At 37.7% G+C, this 22,103-nt stretch overlaps 1 protein-coding gene across 2 annotated transcripts in view; it reads right to left on the reverse strand.

The window, feature by feature from the left end:
• SBF2 (SET binding factor 2) overlaps positions 1–22,103 on the reverse strand; it is a 485,581-nt gene that overhangs the window by 14,894 nt on the left and 448,584 nt on the right. For both annotated transcript variants that reach the window (XM_032853454.1, XM_032853455.1), the window contains 4 exons: positions 16,913–17,097; positions 13,454–13,630; positions 10,837–10,938; positions 9,962–10,147 (listed from right to left, as the gene is read on the reverse strand). In XM_032853454.1, coding sequence (XP_032709345.1) covers positions 9,962–10,147; positions 10,837–10,938; positions 13,454–13,630; positions 16,913–17,097 — 650 coding nt within the window. The remainder of the gene's footprint in view (positions 1–9,961; positions 10,148–10,836; positions 10,939–13,453; positions 13,631–16,912; positions 17,098–22,103) is intronic.

Consider the following 22,103-nt stretch of genomic DNA (forward strand, 5'->3'; position numbering starts at 1 on the left):
GATAAGTTCCAATCACAATTATATTTGCTTAAAAGCTGTTTCAAATGAACATGTTAGGCAGGCTATCTAGAAGCCAGCTTTTCTCTCCATGTTTAATTTGGCAATGTAGGCCTACATTTGGTCAGCCAAAGTGAGCAGGCATGTGTGTAATATGTTGATGTTACTGCCTAATAGATCAGTGAGAATTTAAAGTCATGAACTGGGTATCATCGATTTATCAAAGTTTATCATCTGGTTAGAAACCTAGTTTTCTGTGATTAAAGGTTTTTTTCTCCCTACAACATTTTCTTATTGACTTTTAAAATGAACTAAAATTTTAGCTCATAAGTAATTAAAATAAAATGGATTTTAGGAAAACATATTAAGAGAGAGTGTGACTTTCATTCAGTGGGCTTGTATATTGCGGAGCTGCTTCCCTGATCTCAGCCAATTCCTGTTGCATCAGATCTCCATAAGACGGGACAACTTTCCATGGGACAACTGTGACATGGCCCTGAATAGCCAGGTGGTGTGTTCTGTGTGTTCTGAAACCCTATCTCAGGGTTTGAGAACTGCACGCACTCTAGCCCGAGCTCCTGGTTTGGAATCAATGGCACCACTCCAACAGCCAGTGTTGATAGAGAGGGGTGACTCAGATTGTGGCTGGTAGGACAGAAGGAGACAGACCCAGGATGGAACTTGGTTCCTTTCCATCTGAGAGTCTCAGGGAGGAGGAATCTGCAATGTGCTCAAGGAGAGTGAGCTCCAAGAACAACTCTGCCCCAACAGACGTTGGAATAAACCTTGTTAGTCACAGGGGAAGAAAAGTTTAGGGCTATTTCTATGGACCCAGTCCGTAACAGGTTCTAAAAACTTTTAAAAAAACTTTTATTAACCAAAGCTCCAAATAACAAAACCGTTCTCTCAATGACCACTCTCCACAGAAACCACTGCCTCATACATATCTGTATCTTTCCTTGATTATTCTGACACTTTATGTGCTTAAGTATATGATTTTGAAGACCCACTTATGAGGTAAAGTAGAATGGAAATGATAATGAATATGACCTTAAGTTGAACTTACAGGCATTTCAGGGAGATCATATGCTAGGACTAGAAGCAAAACTCCTCTACAAGTGGAAAAATACTTTCATAGCCCGCTATACTGAGTGACTGGGCCTCACCACAAATCCTGGAGCCTACAATTATGTTAGAAAGGTTAGATACTTTTCAAGGCCACTGGCACTCACCCTGCTTGAACTGTAATTGGTGCTTAGATAGCATCATGGTGTCAGTACTTGGGGGCACTGTGTGTGTGTCTGTGTGTCTGCATGCCACAAGGGCACCTGCTGGCGCTAACTGCTTGAGGTTGAAAAACAATCTGCCCCTAAACTGGGGTTAATTATCAGGTCTACTGGAAGTAGAAAAGAAGATATAAGCATTTTTTTTTTTTTAATTCTTTAGCCACAATTTAAGAAACAAGCATGTGAGGATTTCTCCCATGGAAAAAAAAAATCAGACTGACCTGAATGCTGGGTTGATTAATATGTAGAAAGCCACATTTGGAATCTGACATTAAGAAACATGGGAAAAATACCTATTTAGATCCTCTGCCCATATATATATATTTTTAATCACTGAGTTGTAGGAGTTCTTTATATATTATGGATACTAACCCCTTAACAGATAGATGATTCGCAAGTATCATCTCCCATTCAGTATATTGCCCTCTCATTCTGATGTTTCCTTCACTGTGCAGAAGCTTTTTGGTTTGATGTAGTCCCATTTGTTTATTTTTGCTTTTGCTTCCCTTGCCTTTGGAATCTTCTAGGAATTTTATAGTTTTGGGTCTTACATTCAAGTCTTTAATCCATTTTGAGTTAATTTTTGTGTATGGTGTAAGATAGCGGTCTAGTCTAGTTTCATTCTTTTGCATGTAGCTGCCCAGTTTTTCCATTTTTAAAGATTGTCCTTTCTCCATTTTATGTTCTTGGCTCCTTTGTTGTAAATTAATTGTCCATATATGTGTAGCTTTACTTCTGGACTCTCAATTCTGTTTTCTGAAATGTCTTCTTTCCATAATGAGAGACAAAGACCTGACTGTATTTGCATGACAAAATATGCTGCTTAGATTTCCAGTAAAAAAGAAAAATTATACTTTCTCCATTTAGTCCTATCTCCCAAGGACTCAGTTTGTCTACTTCATTGGCATTTTTTCCTCCTTGTCAATGAGACACCTAGATTCTTCTGCTATAAAATACTACAGCGGTCTCCAAAAAAGCACAATCCACATGCTTCCTTCCCCTTCTGTTAAGTATTGTTTTATCGTTTTAGTATTTTTATTTTTTGAGTTTTAATTTTTTATTTTTATTTTATTTTTTTGAAGATTTTATTTGTTTTTGCATGTACATGCACGAGAGAGAGAGAGAGAGAGAGAGAGAAAACAAGTGAGTATGCATGTACAGAAGCAGGGGTAGTGAGGGTTGTAGGGGAGGGGCAGAGGGAGAGGGAGAAATAGACTCCACTGTGAACAGGGAGCGCAATGAGGAGCTCAATCCCAGGGCCCAATGCGGGGCTCAACCCCAGGACCCTGGGATCATGACCTGAGCCGAAGGCAGATGCTTAACAACTGAGTCACCCAGGTGCCCCATCTTCCTATGTTTCCTTTTAGAAATTGTATGATGTTAGGTCTTATATTTAGGTCTGTGATCCCTTTTGAATTAACTTTTATATTGGTGCTAGATTTGGATTGAAGTTGGTTTTTTATTTGTTTGTTTTTGCATCTGGAAATCCAACTGTCTAGCACTATTTGTTGAAAAGACTACCCTTTCTCTATTGACTGCTTTTTCACCTTCATTGAAAATCGGTTTTCCACATATTACATATACTGTGGGACTATTTCGGGACTCTATTCTGTTCCACTGACCTATCTTTATACCAATTATCACACAATCTTGATTACTGTGGCTTTGTAATAAAATCAGATAGTGCTAGTCTTCCAATTTTTGTTCTTTTTCAAAGCTGTTTTTTTTTTAACTTTTAAAAAGATTTTAAAATTTTATTTATTTGACAGAGATCACAAGTAGGCAGAGAGGCAGGCAGAGAGAGTAGGGGAAGGAGGCTCCCCACCAAGCAAAGAGCCCGATGTGGGGCTCGATCCCAGGACCCTGAGATCATGATCCGAGCCAAAGGCAGAGGCTTAACCCACTGAGCCACCCAGGTGCCCCTCAAAGCTGTTTTGGCTATTCTAGATACTTTGCATTTCCATATGGATTTTAGAATGAGCTTGCCAATTTCTACAAAATAGCTCCTGGTAGTTTGATTGTGATTGCTCTGAATCTTTCCATCAATCTGGGGAGACTGACATTTCAACAATATTGAATCCTCTGACCCATAAACAAGAGGTATTTCTTGATTTATTTAGGGCTTTACTTTCTCTCAGTAATGTTTTGTAGTTTTCAGCGTCTAGGCTTTTAACATATTTTATTAGATTTCTTTCATGTTTCTTGATACTGTTGTAAAGATAATAATTTTTACATTTTAATTTTCCAATAATTCATTGTGAGTATGTGGAAATACTAGTGATTTTTGAATACTGATCAGGTATCCTGTAGCTTTGCTAAATCCACTTATTCTAGTAGTTTTTTGTAGATTCCACGGACAACCATGTTGCGTGTTAATAAAGATAATTTCTCTTCTTTTCTAATGTGGATGTCTTTATTATCATTATTTTCTTGCCTTATTGCATGGCTAGGACCTTAATTTAGTACAATGTTGAACAGAAGTGGTGAAGTAGACATCCACATCTTGTTCCTGATCTTAGAGGAAAAGCATTTAGTCCTTCACTGTTAAAATAGAATGATGTTAGCTGTAGGTTCTTAAGAAATAGATACTATTTAGAGTTTGAGGAAATTTAAATATACAGATTTAAAAGACAAAAGCTATGTGAGGTATTTTAGTTTTGTTTTCCATTATGGAGTGAAACCTTCCACTTATAAGAAAAAGCTCTAAAACAGAATTTGGAGAAACATGAATTTATAGGGTCTTATTTTTTGCTCATGTGTCACTAAGTACTTTATAAAATTTAAAGGCCCATAAAATAAGCTATGACTCAAATCCCAGGAAAGATCAACATTTTGGGAATAAAATATAGTAAGTTAACATTGGATTTTGCTTTCAAGAACTAGAAATGTTAAGCTACAAGAGACCCTATAATAGAATGGTATCAACATTGGAAAAACTGTGGGTATGACAGACACAGCCTAGAAAATAGGTAACTAATGTTAGTTTTCATTATTTCAAGATAAAGATTTAACAAACATTAACTGTGCAGTCTCTACTGTGCCGATTGCTTTACATAAAATTTGTGATCCTTCTGATAGCTATCTATCCACGTATCTATCTAGAAACCAAAGCACAGAGAGGTTAAATAATTTATTAAAGATCAATAATTAGTAAGACTGATATGTAGACACAATTTTACTTTATGGGCTCAAAATATTAAAAACTTAAATGTAAATTTGCTTTGATATAAAACATGTTGGGTTATGTCAATTTCTGCCAGTTTTCAAGTGAATGGGAAGTGGCAGACACAGAAACTTTGAATATACCATTAAGCCATTAACTGCAGTTATTTTGCCAGTATTAATGGATAAATTTTGGAGTAACCAAACCATGTGAGGGCAGCTTAGCTTCTCACACATGTGTTCACAAGGAAAGTTCCTATCTTCAAGAGATGAATAGTTTTTCTTTTTGGAATAGGACCTAGCATGGTGCTGGCATGTGGTAACTGTGAGGAGGACTGTATCACACAGCCAGACCAGAGAGAGTAAATTTACAACTTGAATAAGCTTCAAAGCAAAGTTATAACTGTTACTTGTTTTTCTCAAGGTAGGAAATAATGAAAAAGTTCTAAGAAACACTCAAAGATTTACTCTAATGTTGACATAGAGGAGATACTTTCTTATACTTCATGTTTTCGTTCATATTATACATGTCTGGTCCCCTGGTATTATATTTTAAAAATAAATTTTAGGTAAAAATTTCATTTTGTATTTTGGATGTATTTCTTTTTGAATTTGGTTCAACTATTTTAAGAAAAGGAAGCATCCTGTAATGATATCATTTGAACTACGCCAATTTCTTTTAGAAGCAACAAAAAATTTGCCAGATGTTGTTATTATGAAACAGTGATCTAGCATTTATAATTCATCTGACACCTGGACATACTGGCATAAACAATGGCTTTTTATATGATGAGGCAGTTCTAATTTAAGATCAGCGCTTCATCTGTTTTCTTTGTAACTCTATTAGTACTAATGGACAAGTCTAGGCAAATTTCCATAGACTGCCTTTTGGCATTCAGCATGTTAGAAATGGTTAATAAGCAGTGAACACATTCCACCTGGGAGTTTCGTTTGCTGCTGCGTAATTTCGCTTTTTTTTTTTTTTTTTTAAATGTTGTTGGACCTGGCTCTGTTTTGTGCCCCTGAGAGACTGAGGACAGCAGTAATTCAAATTGTCTGGCAAAAGTTGGAGACATGTAAAGCACTAGTATTCACTTGAAAGGTATTCAAAGAAGGCGTTTTCTAATGCCTAAAACTAGTATGTAGGAGATGATGAAACACTACCTTATAATTAAGTCAGCAAGAGTCAGAAGCACTATTTGTTAACTACAGTCTTCTATAGTCCTCTGTTTTTGAATGAATAAACAATCCCTATTCAGCACAAAGTAATTTGCTTCACCAAAGCTGATACCTATCATAGCCAAGCATCCTTTAAATACTGCAATTAAGGTCATATGCTTGCTTTGCCATGACTTGCCTCCACTCAGGTTTTATGTGTGAGGGTACTAAGGCAAAAGAGGGTTCAGGCAAATTTTTAAAAATTCATACTTTAATTTAAAAAATTTTAATGTAAGGGCACCTGGGTGGCTCAGTAAGTTAGGTGTCCAACTCTTGATTTCAGCTCAGGTCATGATCTCAGGGTTGTGAGATCGAGCCCTGCGGCAGGCTCCATGCTCAGTGGGGGAGTCTGCTTTCTCTCTCTCTCCCCCTCTGCCTCTCCCCACCGGCTCCCGAGCTCTCTCTCTCTCTCTCTCTCCACAATAAATAAATAAATCTTTAAAAAAATTCTATAAAAATTTTTAATGTGGCACAACCAGATTTAAATACATACTAAAGGAGTCTTTAGGCCCTGAACAATATTATTTTCTACAGTTTGTGAAGCATTCACCTACAAATCACTGAGCTGTCACTAAGGCTCAATTTATATAGAACATCTGAATTTTAACTCATTATTTAAAATAAGAAGTTACTAGAAATTAAACATACATCCTAAGATGTTTTAGATAACATTATATGGTTTGAGCATCTATTGTAATGTATTCTAAAGACAACAGGAAGATAATTTATACTTCACTTTTGTTTATATTAAGTTACTTTGTTTATACCACTTAAGGGGTACTCACAAAATACAGGTTACTTTCCAATTCTAGACTACTCACACTCCTACCTACCCCCAACAATAAAATATAAGTATTCCATATCAAGTAATTATTATTATACTTAGGGTAGAATGATGTTCTCATTTTCAAGAACAATATGTCTTCTATGATAACCTCCTATCTCTTACTGATGGTGAGTGGATTGTTTTCCTGACTCTCATGTTAAGGTATGCAGAACTCTGCAAGTTGAACATGGATATTTAACATATCTATCTATCTATTTATTTATTATTTTAAAAGATTTTATTTATTTGACAGAGAGAGATAGAGGGAGAGAGGAAGCACAAACAGGGGGAGAGGGCAGAGGGAGAGGAAGAAGCAGGGAACCTGATGTGGGCTTGGTCACAGAACCTGGGATCATGACCTGAGCTGAAGGAAGACACTTAATGACTGAGCCACCCAGGAGCTCCATTTAACATATTTATTTATTTATTTATTTACTTTTTTTTAAATTTTTTTTTTTTATAAACATATTTTTTTCCCCCCAGGGGTACAGGTCTGTGAATCTCCAGGTTTACACACTTCACAGCACTCACCATAGCACATACCCTACCCAATGTCCATAACCCCACCCCCCCAACCCCCCTCCCCCCAGCAACCCTCAGTTTGTTTTGTGAGATTAAGAGTCACTTATCCCATTTAACATATTTAATAGTGCATTTAACTTAAGCCAAATTAGGCCATATACACTTAGCCCCCTGCAATTCTCCCTTAATTAAAGGAAAGGAATTTCTGTAAGACAAAAAACCTAAAAGGAGGTGGGGAGAATGGGAAGGGAGATAGTAGCATGTTGAGAAAATTCAGTACATTTATGAACAATGGAAAATAGAAGGAAAAATAGCAATAAATGACAGAAGATGAGAAGCTACATTGGGATGCTTGTAGGATGAAAATGATTTGAGAAGGTAACAGCTTGCCCTGTAAACCCAGAAAGGCTCAGGACTCAGAGGCCCAAGAGTAGAGAAACATATAGAGGGGAGAAATGGGAGCGAAAATTGAGGACTAGGTATAGGTCTATAGAAGAAGTGGTGAGATCTCCAGGGTCCTTTCCTACTCCAGGTAGTAATGTGACTGCCTTCTTGAAAGCAAGGGATTAGAAGTCTGTCCTCTGGAAAAACCAAACTTGATTGGAGCTCTGGACTTGGGAACAGCACGTACAGCTGGGTTAGTGATGAGGCTTGAAACTGAAAATAGCATACATAAAGAACAAATCTACACACTTAAGAGGGATCTCCCCGGACCTATTTCCTGCCCTATTTCTAAAGAGCAGACAGTCAGGCTTGTAAGTACTCTCTGGGCACCAGACTGACACATTTTCCTCTGGAGAAACTAGATAGCTGCTCTTTTCTTTTTCTGGAACTCCAGTTAACTGAAATGTTAGACTTACTAATTAAAATTTTGTTTTTCAGATTCATTGATATCCAATTTACACATAATAAAATTTCCCTATTTACAGCATACAGGCTGATTGATTAGCTTTGGTCATTTGTGTAATCACCACCACGATTAGGACTGATTAGTTACCTCATCTTAAAAAGTTTGGTCATGCCCCTTCATGGTACCTAACCACTGGTCCCAAGCGACCACTGATCTGTTTTCTGTCACTACAGTTTTGCCTTTTGTAGAATTTTCTATAAATGAAATCATATAGTGTGTAGTTGTTTTTTTTTAAAGTTTTTATTTTTTTATTTTTTTAAAGATTTTATTTATTTATTTGACAGAGAGAAAGATCACAAGTAGGCAGAGAGGCAGGCAGAGAGAGAGAGGAAGGGAAGCAGGCTCCCCGCTGAGCAGACAGCCCGATGTGGGGCTCGATCCCAGGACTCCGGGATCATGACCTGAGCTGAAGGCAGAGGCTTTAACCCACTGAGCCACCCAGGCGCCCCAGTGTGTAGTTGTTTTTACCTGCCTCCCCATACCTCTGCAAGTAATACTGAGAAATAACTGACATACATCACTGTGCAAGTTTAACGCAGACAGCCTAGACAGCCTAGGTAATAAGCAAGACAGTAAGAAGTGCTTTCATGAAGAACTCATATGCTTTCACCCATCTAGACATGAGAAAAAGATGCTTGCTCCTCTCCCTTGGTCTCAGTTAAATTTTCTGTTTCAGAGACAATGGACTCCAAATGTCTCCCTCATCTATCTGCCAAAAGGAGTATGAAAAAAAAAAGGCTCATATTCAAATAGTAAACAAATACACCATTTGATGCAAAGATTTAAAATGTAAGCTCAACCTTGTGACCAGCTTCTCCAGATGCTGCTCGGACAGAATTAATTGAAATTACTCAATAGATTTTTTATTTAAGAAGCTCACTAGAATAATCAAAAACAATCACCAGAGTGTGTGAATGTGGGGATGGGGTTGGAGGGGATGGAAAGTCACCGCTAATGGGTATAGAGTTTCTTTTTGGAGGGGTAACATGTTCTAAAATTGATTATGGCAATTATACAACTCTGTGAATATACTAAAAACTACTGAAATGTATATACTTTAAATAAATGAAAAATTATGTAGTGAATTAATAAAGCTGGTCAAATAATTAATAGACTAAAAAAGTGAAACAAAACAAAACCCACACACCAAGCTGGCCTCTTTAGAAGACCCAGTTTCAGTACTGGTTCCTGAAAACATTTCCACCTCTCCTTCCAATCTATCTGAGGCCAATCTATTTCAAAGAGGCTCACTGTTCTGACAAATATGCTTGACATGCCAGAACCCATTCATTGTTGTGGTGCAGATGAAACAAAGCTGGAAATGTCAACCTAGCTTTTCTTAGGCCAATTTAGCAAACCCAGTGCCCTGCAATTCTCAAGCCCAATTCTGATTCAGGCCGCATTAGGAAGTTTTTACCTGATATGCCTGAGAGGAGGGTCGGAGGGAGCCTAGAGCATTCGAATCTCCCCCAACCCCTGCTCCCACTGGATCTGAGTGGATTATATACCTGGGTTTCTGTCTGGTCTCTTGATTAGCCCTGATTAGGTCACTCAGTAGAACCAAGCCAGTGTTCTCAACCTCACAGGCTTGCTTGATTGGGCCCTGATTCTTTCTCAAGGGTTAGGCTCTGCCTTCTATATTCCTAGGCACAAGATAAGGTCCTCCCACACTAGGAAGACCACCTGCTGGATTCCTGGCCCTGCCATCACCTAGAGATTCCGGCTGTTGTACCACAGAGCAAACCTTCCTGGACAACAAACCCAAGTGTGCTCCTCTTCATGGGAGATGATAATTTAGAGTGCTGGCCACTTCACATGGGGGCAGCCCAAAAGACAACTCGGCTATCCAAGTTTCAGAAACCAACAAGTTCTTTTCCTTCACTATTCCCAGGAATCCACTGCTAAGATTTCAACAAGTCTTAAGGCTGAGTCCATCAGAGTCATGACATGAAGACATCCGGCACAGCACTGCAATGTGCGATAAATGCTAGTTCTTCTCTTTCCTTCGTATCAAGATCAATTTAAGTTTGCTGTACTTACCTGGTGTACGCAGTCTAAGAACTGCAGGAAGACTGGAGTAAAACCACTACCCTGACAGTTGAGGGTCAAGCTGCTCCGCTGACTGAATTTATGACCAAAAGAGAGCCATTCTTTTTCGACCAACATCCGGAAGCCTTCAAGTGTCCTATAAAAGGGATCACTGAGTAACTGAACCAGGGATGTCACCTAGGGCACAAGCAGGATGGATATTTCATTAGTTTCAGTCCCGAAAAAATTTTCTTACTAAGACAGATAAAGTCACCTGAAGAGCAGATTTGTTCACTAACCGAGAAGAGCCAATCAAATTAATTCTGCTAACTTTCCAGTAAAAATGAAAACTCAAATTCATTTTGACTACATGTTTTCTTTCAGAGAATTATGATTTTAATCTTTACCTGAACAGTTTGCTGACTGTAGCCCTCTCTTACAGGTCAATTAATAAGGCTAGAGGATCAGTTCAAACCTATTATCTATTTTCTGGCAGGTATAGATTAACGTCTTACCTAGTTTATATTTATACTTTTTTTTTCCCACTCTGGAGTGGGTAAAGGAGGAGCTTATTGAAAGCCAGGGAAAGGACTGACAAAACCCAGGAAGGATGGCCCATGTCCTAAATGGCTCCATTTGTGTGCTCACACGGTGTGTCTGTCATGTGGGCACCTGTGGTCCTGGGCAACAGGTCCAGGCTGTATAGCACCTAGAAGCTCAGGGCACAGAGCTTTCTGATGGACACTAAGTGGTTTTTAACACAGGACTTTCTCTATCTATAAACACATTAGTCATTATACAAAAGATTCATCTGCAGAATTTAAAAACAACTGAATTTAAATATAAATCTAAAACTAAGTATATAAAACTATGTTTTAATAGTTTACTTGCGCAGTGATGTCCCAGCCTTCCTCCAAACAGACCAAAACTGAGGAACCATTCTCAAGTACTTCTGATACAACCACAGCCAGCTGCATTATCCTGTGAAGCTAAGAGATAAGAAAGGAGGCCGCAATTAGACCAGGCACTTTCTGAGCACCACAAACAGACCCATTATCAACCTTAGATAATGAAAGGAGTTAGGATAAAGTACATGGACAAAAGAACCATGTAAGTTTTAAATGCTTAAAGTTCTTTGTCAAAATCAAGATGAAATAATGACTTTAAAAGTAGACATGATTTAAAACAATGTGTTCAAATGATAGACAATGAAATAAACTGACTGTACATGATCCCCCCCAGGAGAAGAGCTAAAGAATTCCATACAATGGAAAAGACAGAGTCTAAGTGACTCTACCAACAGTCATTGGACTTAAAATGTGTTTTCCTATGATGTAGTCAGTTCTAGTTCAGATACTCTTATTTTCATGTAATTAGATAGGAGGACGGTTGTACAACTCTGTGAATATACTAAAAAGCACTGAACTGTATAACTTAAAGGGCTGAATTTTATGACAAATGAATTTTATTTATTTATTTATTTATTTATTTATTTAAGATTTTATTTTTTTTTATTTGACAGAGGGAGACACAGCGAGAGAGGGAACACAAACAGGGGGAGTAGGAGAGAGAGAAGCAGGCTTCCCGCTGAGCAGAGAGCCCAGTGGGGGGCTTGATCCCAGAACCCTGGGATCATGACCTGAGCTGAAGGCAGCCACTTCTTGATTGAGCCACCCAGGCGCCCTGAGTTTTATTTTTTTAAGAAGATACTCTTGGGGTGCCTGAGTGGCCCAGTTATTAAGAGTCTGGCTTCCGCTCAGGTTGTGATCCTGGGGTCCTGGGATTGAGCCCTGCATCAGGCTCTGCAGGAAACCTGCTTCTCCCTCTCTCACGCCCCCTGCTTGTGTTCCTTTTCTCGCTGTGTCTCTCTCTGTCTAAAAAATAAATAAAACCTTTAATAAAATTTTAAAAAATATAAAAGACACCCTTATTTGTCTGTACTGTGTAGTCAATGGGAAGAAAACTCGTATTTGTGCTTAGCTTTTTAAGCCGTCAACAGACTCAAGTCCCTAATGTACAACTAGGTTGTGAGCAGAGCATATAGATTCAAAACCGATTGTGTATTATAGTTTAAGACTGTATTTTAAGTATCATTTGATATAATTTGTAGGATAAATCCAACTGTCAACTAACATAAAACAAAATACCTGCACCCCCCCCCCCCATCCCATATTTTAAACAGAGCTGGGCTACTTTAAACCCAGGAACAAGGCACATGTGCTCTCCAGCATTGGGAAGCTCCTCACTCACTGTTCCTATAACATAGCTACTGTCTTGGGCTTAGCATTTGCCCTGAGTTAACTTTGTAAATGCCAATATCCTGAGCAGGGTGATATTTTCTGCTATTTTTTGTCACCAACTTCTGGTATGGATTCACTTTGGAGTAAGAAGCAGAACAGAGAATGTACCAGAAAGAGACAGGTTGGGTGGTGGGAACAGTTTGGGGCTAGGGCTCATAGCTGAGGGACAGAATGGAGTTTTGATCAGCTCTTCCATGGGCATTCAAAAGTATCTTTAACTGTCATAATATGCATTAACACATCCTGATCTAGATTTATAGCTAACTGTTTATGTGGCTGGATTTTTTTTTTCCTCAATAGTTAGAGTATCTCGAGAACAGTCACTGCCCTGGGTACTCCCATTATTTGCTGACTTATGGAAAACAACTCTTTTTCCTCCTTAAGAGAGGTAGGAAGCTTGAAGGCGATAGGAACAGGGGATTAGAGGGGCTGAGAACTCCTACAGGGGGCAAAGGAATAATGGGCATAGCATTAGTGGCCTAAAGACAAGGCTGAAGGGTATACTGCAGAGATGCTCTTAGCCAAATGTCTGCATCAGTGTCTAAAACATGCATGTCATAAATACCTCTCTTCTGTGGTTTGGAAGAAAGGAGGGTTATGTTGCTGGCATACCTATTTCTCCTTAATTTCTCAATAACAGTTTAATTAAAAACATCCCAAGCTTGACTGAGCTGAAGAAAGGATATGCAGTTTTTCCTAAACCCTAGGGAGGCTTTAGGGCTTCCAATATGACCTTGGTGGCTGCTCTGAGGGAGAATCTAAAATCTAGACACATCGAAAAGACAGACTCACATGGGACGTGAGAAAGTAAGAGGGAAAGGTTCTTGGAGTCATCTAGAAACCACAATCTGTCCTGGATCCTTACTCTGCTGACAACAGAGAAGGATTCCTATAAATATTTGTTGATTAAATTTATTACATACAAAAAATTTCCATCTAACAATAAAGACTTCCTCTTTAGCGTCCTATGAAGACCAAGTTTTCAATGATAGAGAGAAGAGAGCCCTGGGATGAAGAATTCTAGACCCGTCTTCTAGATCACATGGTTTCCTGGAACTGAAAAGCCTTTATGGAGGGCATACAGTAAGGGGAGAGTGTCAGGTGGTAGTGGAACAGAATATATTTTCCCCTCAAATTTCAATTCTGTATATACAATTGGACTTCTCTTTCCTTGAGTTATAAGATAAGCTGTTCCAGACATTACCTGTGGGAACCACTCAGAGTCTCCCAGGGCTTTCAGGAAGGTCACTTCTGAGTCGGTAGGGATGGTGCTTGGGACACAAGCCCTCATCAATTTTTTAAAACTGGCTTTAACTTGTCGGATGTCATGAAATTCAACAGGAACAAACTCACAATTTAAAGCAAATTCTAACTTGAAGTTCTGTGGGTAAAGATGCAGAGAATTAGGCAGATGAAGTGCGAAAACGTAAAAGAGCAGTTTTTAACAGGGCAAAACTTAATGATGTACAGTCAGTTGAGGCCAAGTAGCTACAGAGGTTGCAGAGGTGAAGAAAGTCAATCTTGTGTGGCTAATGTGTCAGTATTACTGGAAAGAGCCATTCGGTAAGGTCTTGTGGTTTGACTTGGCTTGCTGTCATTCTGAGAATCTGGAGAGACTACTGGTAGGCTGGAACCTGATGGAATTTATAACACCATATATAAGCCAGTTGTAAGGCCATGAACCTGGAAGTCTAAAGAGGAACCAATGACACGTGGACAGCATGGTTAATCCAAAACTGTAAACTAAATCTCCCCAAGATATATACTGTAATAAAAAGGTAATATGCTGTTGAGTTCCAGAACTCTACAAATTAAAGTTTGTAGACATACACATATTTCTTATTATGCAAGTAAAACAAAGTCATTGTAAAATGAAAAAGAAAGTAGAGATAAACATTGAGAAGGAAATAAAAATCACTACCTCACTGCTCTAAGACTACTGACATTGTAGTTACTCGTTTAGAGTTAATAATACAAAATTTTACATAGAGTAAAATCTGAAAGATTTTGTAATTTCTAGCTTGGGACAATATTTTTTCTACTCAATATGACACATGTATCAATCTATTTATTTGAATATTTTTATTATTTATAACTTTAATCCATATGAAATTTATTCCACATGAGGTTGTATCTACTATTTAAAAATGCTAAACTGATGGCCCTTTGATCTACTTTGTTTTGATAATCTAGTTCTGCTTTTGAAGATTTAAAAGTTCTCAATCTTTTCATGCCTAAGAATGAATTAGTTTTCTCACATTCTCTGTGCTTTCTTCACATTCTGCCAAAATTACTCTATTGGATTATTTGCTTTTCTGAGTAAAACTGCTTTCTGGAGATTGGGTGTATAACAGTGTGAATGTACATAACACTACTGAACTGTGCACATTAATATGGTAAATTTATGTTATTTGTATTTTATCACATTAAAAAAACTGTTGCCAAGGACTTATGCATAGGGTCTGTTTAATGTTTTATACTGGTTATTTTAGAGTATTTTTTAAAAAAGGCATATCAAAGTTTTAAACTAAAAAGCAAAAACTCCTAATTCTTTTTTTTAAAATAGCATTTCTAATATGTATTAAGGAAAAGAAGTTCCAAGAAAAAAGTTCCTTTGTCTTAATAATTCCTCTTTTAAAAAGGAAGCTACCCTAAAGAAATAATCTAAAATGTAGAAATAAAACCCCACTGAATTATAACTGAATAAAAAAAAAAACAACTATATGCTTGTAAATGTGATTGCAATTTCACATATAGAAGATAAATGTAAAAATACAACAATATGGGGTGCCATGTAGTGATTAAACTAATTATGAAGACTATTATACAACATGGAAACATGTTCTTGAGATAAGAACTTAGAAATATACATGAGTTCTTATCTGTTAGTCTTTTTAAAAATTTGTAATAGATAGAAGATAGTTTACTTTCCAGGAAAACCTGGTTCCTTTCTGTTTCTCAACTCTACATGAACTAGGTATGCTTATCTTATGGACCAGGAATTATCAATCACAGTGTTGACATAAACTACGTTATGAGGAATTTGATTCTAAGTATAAGGTATTAGAGTATGTAAACTGAAAAAGGTAAATAAGGGCAATTCAGGATTAATTAGAAAAGGTCTTTCTCTACTTGCTTTCCCATATGTCTCCTTTGTGGAGAGAGGAAAGTGTTGGGCTGCAGCTAGACAGAATGTGGCACACATCAGACAGTGTATTTGTACACTGTACAGATACAACTGAATAAATAAAAAAGGAAAGCTTGAATGGAATATATAGAAATCCTAATGATTACTGTGCTGAGATGGTAAAATTTTGTTTTTAAAATATAATACTTTATGGATAAAAGGAAGAAAAAGCAAGAAGGAAGAAGAGAGATGGGGGAAAGGGAGGGAGGGATGGAGGGAGAAAAAGCAGGAAGAGTCGCAAGGAGTCAGTCCTTCTTACTCAGATATGCAGGAGCACACAGCTCATCTGAGGACTGAGTGCAAAGGCAATGGCAGAGGAGAGAATTTAGGAGAGAAAGCTTGGAGAGTGATTTAGGTCATGAATAAGTGGTGTGCTGAAGTGTGGAAAGTCTGTGCTCTGGGAAAGACACTGGTGCCAAAGAGGCTGGACAGGCAATCCTGGGTTACTGCTGAAAGTGTTCCAACTATTTTCGGGTTATAAAGTTTCCTGCTGTATCAGAAGACACGTGTGCACACTTAAAAATTGAGCATTACCCAGCAGTTTCATGCCCTCTCCCCTAAAGGTTGTGACTAAGTGATTGCAGCAGGCCTGGCAGTGGGAGAAGAGCGAGCAAAGCCAGCTTGCCGGAGAAGAGATGACTCAGTCCCTGGCATCTTGAGAAGCAAGCATGTGGGATCCTGCTCAGAGCCCTGGCTCCACAGTTCAACTGAAGGTCTGTCTAGATTGCCCAGCGCTGACTGGAGCACCGGGCTAAAAACCATGAGGGGATTTCTGAATTAACAAATACTCTTATTTCCCACAAACCTATCAGTGGTAGTGAAATTTATTTTGTAATGTAGGCATTGCTAAAACAAACCCGAGGAATAGCTGCTTTTGGAGGTAGAGACTATCTTTACAATTGATAGGACCTGAGCATAGTCCTTAGCTCTTCAGCATAATCATTTAAAAGTAAGAAAAAAGTTGATTAGCATCTAATATTTTGCAATTTCTGACTTGCTTTAGGACATGTATCTCTGTATCTATAGCCTTGCAGAGCTTTAAAAAAAATTTTAGCTTATAAAACAGTCTTGGCCCTCCCTTGTCTCCATATGCGGTGCCATAGCTTTCTTTTCACTCTCCTACCTTCCTGTAGCTTTTTTTTTTTTTAATCAATGGGGATCTATTTTGCCTGGGGCACAGATTCCTATGGAAGCTGAACTAAGACAAAGGAAAAACACAACCTGAAAGAGCCTCATTTATTTTTTGTACATATACTTCCTAATACTCTTGATGTTTGATTTTTTTAAGCAATTATGAGTAAGTATATTTAGACTATATACATATATATGAGCTAAAATTTGTTTGAGTCTGATTATTAACTCCAGGTTAAGAATCTATGCTGTAAAACAAAATTTCTAGAAAAACATGTTTGAGATAAGTTTTATAACTGCCTTCATCTAACTATAAAGCTTCCAAGTGAGAAAAAGAAATCTTACCCTTAGTTGCGACTTTTCACCAAATATATAAAGGGCCGCTTGGCGTTTTGAGAGCTGGTTTTGCAGGTAGGTGCTGTTACTAAAGGAGGCCGAGTGGTCCCTGCCTGCCAGCCGGGCACCAACATCAATGAAAGATGTTGGAGAGCTGATCAGGCGAGTGCTAGAGCGAAGACTTGCCCATACACCTTCACAAAAGCCAAAATAATAGAGTGAGATAATCTGATGTGGGAATGCCACTGAATAGGGAAAAAGATGCATGCTCTGTAGGTACAGTTTTAGAGGTAACAGCAAGTTAATTAATCTAAGTAATCATGGATCATATTGGTCATTTGTAGTTTATGTTTGCAACACATAAGCATTATTCAATACAGCATTTTCAAATCACACAATCTTAGGGTTGAAGGGACCTAAGAAATCACCAAGTCAATCCTATTTTTGCATTTTGATATAAAGTCAGTATTTATAAATGAATGCTGAGATCATAAATAGAAAGAATGCATGACACAGGGAAACAAAAAATGTGGGGAGAAGGCAACAATGAGATAACACAGAGTGACTCAGTTTCTCAGGGTTTCATGAAAGATGTAAGGAACACTCCTCTGCTTTAGCCAATCAACACAACAAGAAATGTACAGTAAGTAATAAATTAGAACTTTACTACACCTACTAAAATCTGAGGCTGGATTTAGAGTTAATATTTGTGTGTCATGCCAAAATGACATAATTTTAAACCAGCAAATATTATATTATTATCTTTTTGTCCCAGTATCCACGAAAAATGGTAAGAAGTTATAAATTTAGTAATTTGTATTTCACTGATACTTAGGAGGCTTTATGTAAAATTTCAGTCAAAAGCAGATGTCTTCTAAGGGAAAGGCCAAAGCTAAGCTGCTAGAAGAATCTCATGTTATAATCTGACCTTACTTATGTTAATTAGAAAAATCAAGAATTTCTACATGCAAGTGAATAGTAAATATTCCATATCCAAATACAAAGGCAAATACTAAGCCTCAAAATTTGACTAACACTGTAGTACCTTCAAAACAACAGATCCTTAGAAATGTCCATATGGTATTCATGCTGGTGATGGGGTCATTGAGGTATAGGACACTGCCACTGCTTCCCTGAAGTGAGATTTCTTCTCTAGATGTAGAAAGGCTCTTTGAGAGCCTTTAATATTTGTCAATTATTAAATTAATCCATGTTTCCAGGTGACTGGAAGTCACCATAATAATGTTTGTCTCACCTGCTTCTTTCTTTATAAACATTTATAGGGTTAGGAGACCTGTTCCCAAGAAAAGGTTTTGTAGGTGATTTCTGCTTAACACGGATGAATCTTTCTATGTAACCTATGAGTTCATCTTAGATATTATGGCAAGTGTTTATAAATGGAATCACAAAGCAAATTCAGAATGTGGATGAAAATAAAGTACAAAGTTTGACAAATGTGAAAAAGTGACTTGTAACAAATATGCTTTCATATGAAGATGGTTAAAAAGAGTGACACATCAGGACAGATAATACAGTACCTTGATTATGGACTCTTGCCTTAGTTGAAGATTTGGGATTTGACTGAGTAAAACATTTATCTCTGTACCCATGCACTGGTAAGTGAGATTAAAGACAGAAGGAGGAATGAAATGTAGATAGCAGCAAACAGAGCAAATTGAGTAAGAGAAGAATTGGTTATTTAATTTTTGAAATTAAGTTAACATAGGGGGAAAATGTAAATATAATAAAAGTAGAAAATATGATTAACAAAAAGCTGCACAGTCACACAAAAAGGATGAACTGAGCGCTAGTTAAATGAAATGTCAGCACCTGATTATAAATATTATAAGCACAATGAAATGGACAGCACAGCAGAGTGCCACAAACAAATTATACCAAATGGAATAAGCTTTTGAAGATTGTCATTTGGTGAGAAACAAATTTATATAATAAAATTAAGTAATTGTGGGTGGGGCATAAACATTAGGAATGCATTGGTCCTAGTATTTAAGGAGGCTGATTGGCAAATGCTACGTGTTGTACAACACGCTCATTCTTCGAGCAAGGTCATCACATCAGGAATGAAGCTCTAGTCACCATTTGGAATAACTAAGGGCATATTTTTGCAGTAGAGCATCAAGCATTGCCACACTAGCTTCTTTTTTTCCTTTTCCTTTTGAAATTATGTTTATTTTTAATAGATGGTATGAGCAGCAAAAATTCACGATCCTGTGACAATCCCCAATGCCACTAAAAAATACAGCTTGGGATGACTGAAATAATGACTTCTCCTAAAATCCCTACTTGCACCAAAATGATAGGCAGTATTAGAGATAATACTTTTGTAATTTGAGTAATATTGTTTTTTCCCTGACAGAAAAAAAGTGCTCTGTGACTGTGGCAAAATTCAGCTGGTAGTAATAGTTCTGTTATTTCCTAAGCAAAGGAACTGCTCAAGTAAATTAAGGAAAATGATTCTGCATTTATTCAGGATTGAAAATGTTAACAGCAGTAGTAAGCTATATGTTGCAAAACTGCACAAGATATAATTTGATAAAAGGAAAATCATTAGCAGTGATTTTTCATTTCTGCCTCACTCCTTTCAGAGCAGAAAATGAAGGGCATTAATGGCTTTAGTGGCCAAAGGAATTCAGAAAGCTAAGGGTTGTGGAGGCGCTGGCTCATTGCACACGAGGAATTCTATTGCAAGACCAAGAACAAAGACCATGGGACAACATGGTAAAGGCACAAGGCCTCCTGTGTGCTGGCCAGCACCTGTCCTTTCTGCTAAGATTTTGAGCTTTCCTAAAGGAATATGGGATCCTAAGTGTTAGGGGGAAGTTTGACTGGTTGGTTCCTGATTCTGAGATATTGTTTCCTGAACATCTACCACTTTTGTATGTCAGTCCCTTTGCCTGGAACTAATTCTCACACTTCTTTACCTGACAAACTCCTTACCCCTCAAAATCCAGGAACAACATGAACTCCTCTGAAAGCATTCCTCACTGTCCCCAGGGTTGTAGAGAGCTCTATTTGAACTGTGATCACACTGCACTATGATTATTTTGCACACTATATGCTACTAGATTTTGTGCTCCAAAGGGTAGGGACCTAATGTATTTATTCTTACATCCATGCTGAGAGCCTAACATATCGGCACTAAAAACAGTTGTTGATTATTTTATTTTTGAAAATTGATACATTTGGGATGCTGTGGTCCTTCTACTGTACCTTCAACTCTGATTACTTGCCCCCAGAGAATGAAAAAAGGGGTATTAACTAATAAAAAAAATTAAGCACTTCCCCAAATAGAGGCTCATTAATGAAAAACTGCCAAGTGTTCATCACATAGCAGAAAATCAACAATGAGCAAATGGCCTGTACTGATATGGGGTCAGCAGAGGGCTTTGAGAACTATAATCCCATCTGACAGCCATGTTAACCAAGGGCATTACACCCCGCCTGAGTGGTTTTTGTAGTCACTTTACTAGGTCAAGTTGGTATTTTTAAAGAAATGAAATAGATTAGAATTTGAAAATACTATGTACGCTGCATGTGGTACAGATGAATATTATTTTGTGAAACTTCTGTTTTAGTATATACACATTTTTCATTGTGCTTAGTATTACCTGATACTTCTATATTGTAATATAATATTAAATATATTTTTAACTATGAATCACGATCAAAAAAGTTTGTAAGTTGTTGGCCTAGACCTAGAGCAGATGCCTTCTATCTTCTTGTGTGAGGCCTGTAAGGAGCAACCTGGTTTAAGGTAATTTAAATGCAAATGTAGACTTTCCTCCCATTTCAGTGGAGTATTAGGCAACTATGACTAATAACCACCAACAATCATGGAACTAACATTGACTGAGTCCCTATTATGAACCAGTTACTAAGCTAATTGCTTTACATATATTATTTCATTTATTCCTCATAACAACTCTAAAGCTAGATACTATTTACTATCTGTGCTTTGCAGATAAGGACATTGAGCACTAAGAGGTTTCCTAAATTGCTTAACGATCACACATTAAGTGGTAGCACTGTGGTCTGAACTCTCAGTATCTTGTCATGTAAGCAGCCATGTGGACCTGGAATTGTCCAGCAGGGTTTGGCTAAGCACACTGCTTCAGGAAGAAGTGGTACAGCCCATCCCACCCATGGGAATGCACCCGTGTTCAATATGAGTGTCTCCTAAGCACTGGTACTGTTCCCTCCACTCTGTTCAGGCCAAAGAAGAGGAAAGAGATGCTTGGGTTGGATGTGGGGATGGCTCTGAATTTATCAAGGTGGCCTTACGCCTAGCACAGTGCATGAGGTACACACTGTATTTAGTGAATGCTGCACTGAAATGGACTGAACCATTGCCAGTACCAGCTATGCTATTTGCTAAGTGATCTTGGCCAAGTCACTTCATTTCTCAGAGCCTTTTAAAATATGTATCCTAGAGATTACTATAAAGATAAACTATCACATGTAGAGAAACTCAAAGGGCCATGGAATAATAAAGGGTGAAAAATTAAAAGGCTGCCTCCATGTGACTACTTCTTAAATACACTGAACTGTTACATTTTTGTATTTAAGAGGCAGTAGCAATTTTCTTTTTAAAATTAATTAATCAATTTAAAATGGGCTCTACAATAGGCCGGGTTTGAACTGACGATCCTGAGATCGAGACCCAAGCTGAAATCAAGAACTGGACACTTAACTGACTGAGCCACCCAGATGCCCCTTTCATGACATTTTTCTAGTCAACCAAATAATTTATCTAAGTTATATGTGCTTTCTCCACAGAGCTCACAAGTGATTTTAATTTTAAACGAAGAGCAATGTGCTTTATTCACATCTTCACTGTTTCTTAACTGGTTCTTGTGTAAGAGAGGTTGCTTCCCTGCCTTAGGAACTCATCAACAGGCACACAGAATGCAAATCGCCCTGACTGAAGAAAGAGTGATGTAGAAGGTGGAGGTCAATCTAAACTCTTGTTTGTCATGAGTGAGAAAGGCATACGGTGAAAATAACCTAAGAAAAAAATCAGGACCCAAGACCATGACAACGAAAGGAATGCAAAGATAGCAAAAATGCAGAGAAGAGGAAAAAAGGAGAAGTTCAGAAGAAAGATTTAGAGCTAGGAGGCTCTTCCCACACAGGATAGATAAGGAACTTATGAAGAAGTGGTGCCTAGTTATCTGGAAAA

This window comes from Lontra canadensis, unplaced genomic scaffold (assembly GCF_010015895.1).
Source record: "Lontra canadensis isolate GAN:19392208 unplaced genomic scaffold, GSC_riverotter_1.0 scaffold7, whole genome shotgun sequence".
Taxonomy (NCBI): Eukaryota; Metazoa; Chordata; class Mammalia; order Carnivora; family Mustelidae; genus Lontra; species Lontra canadensis.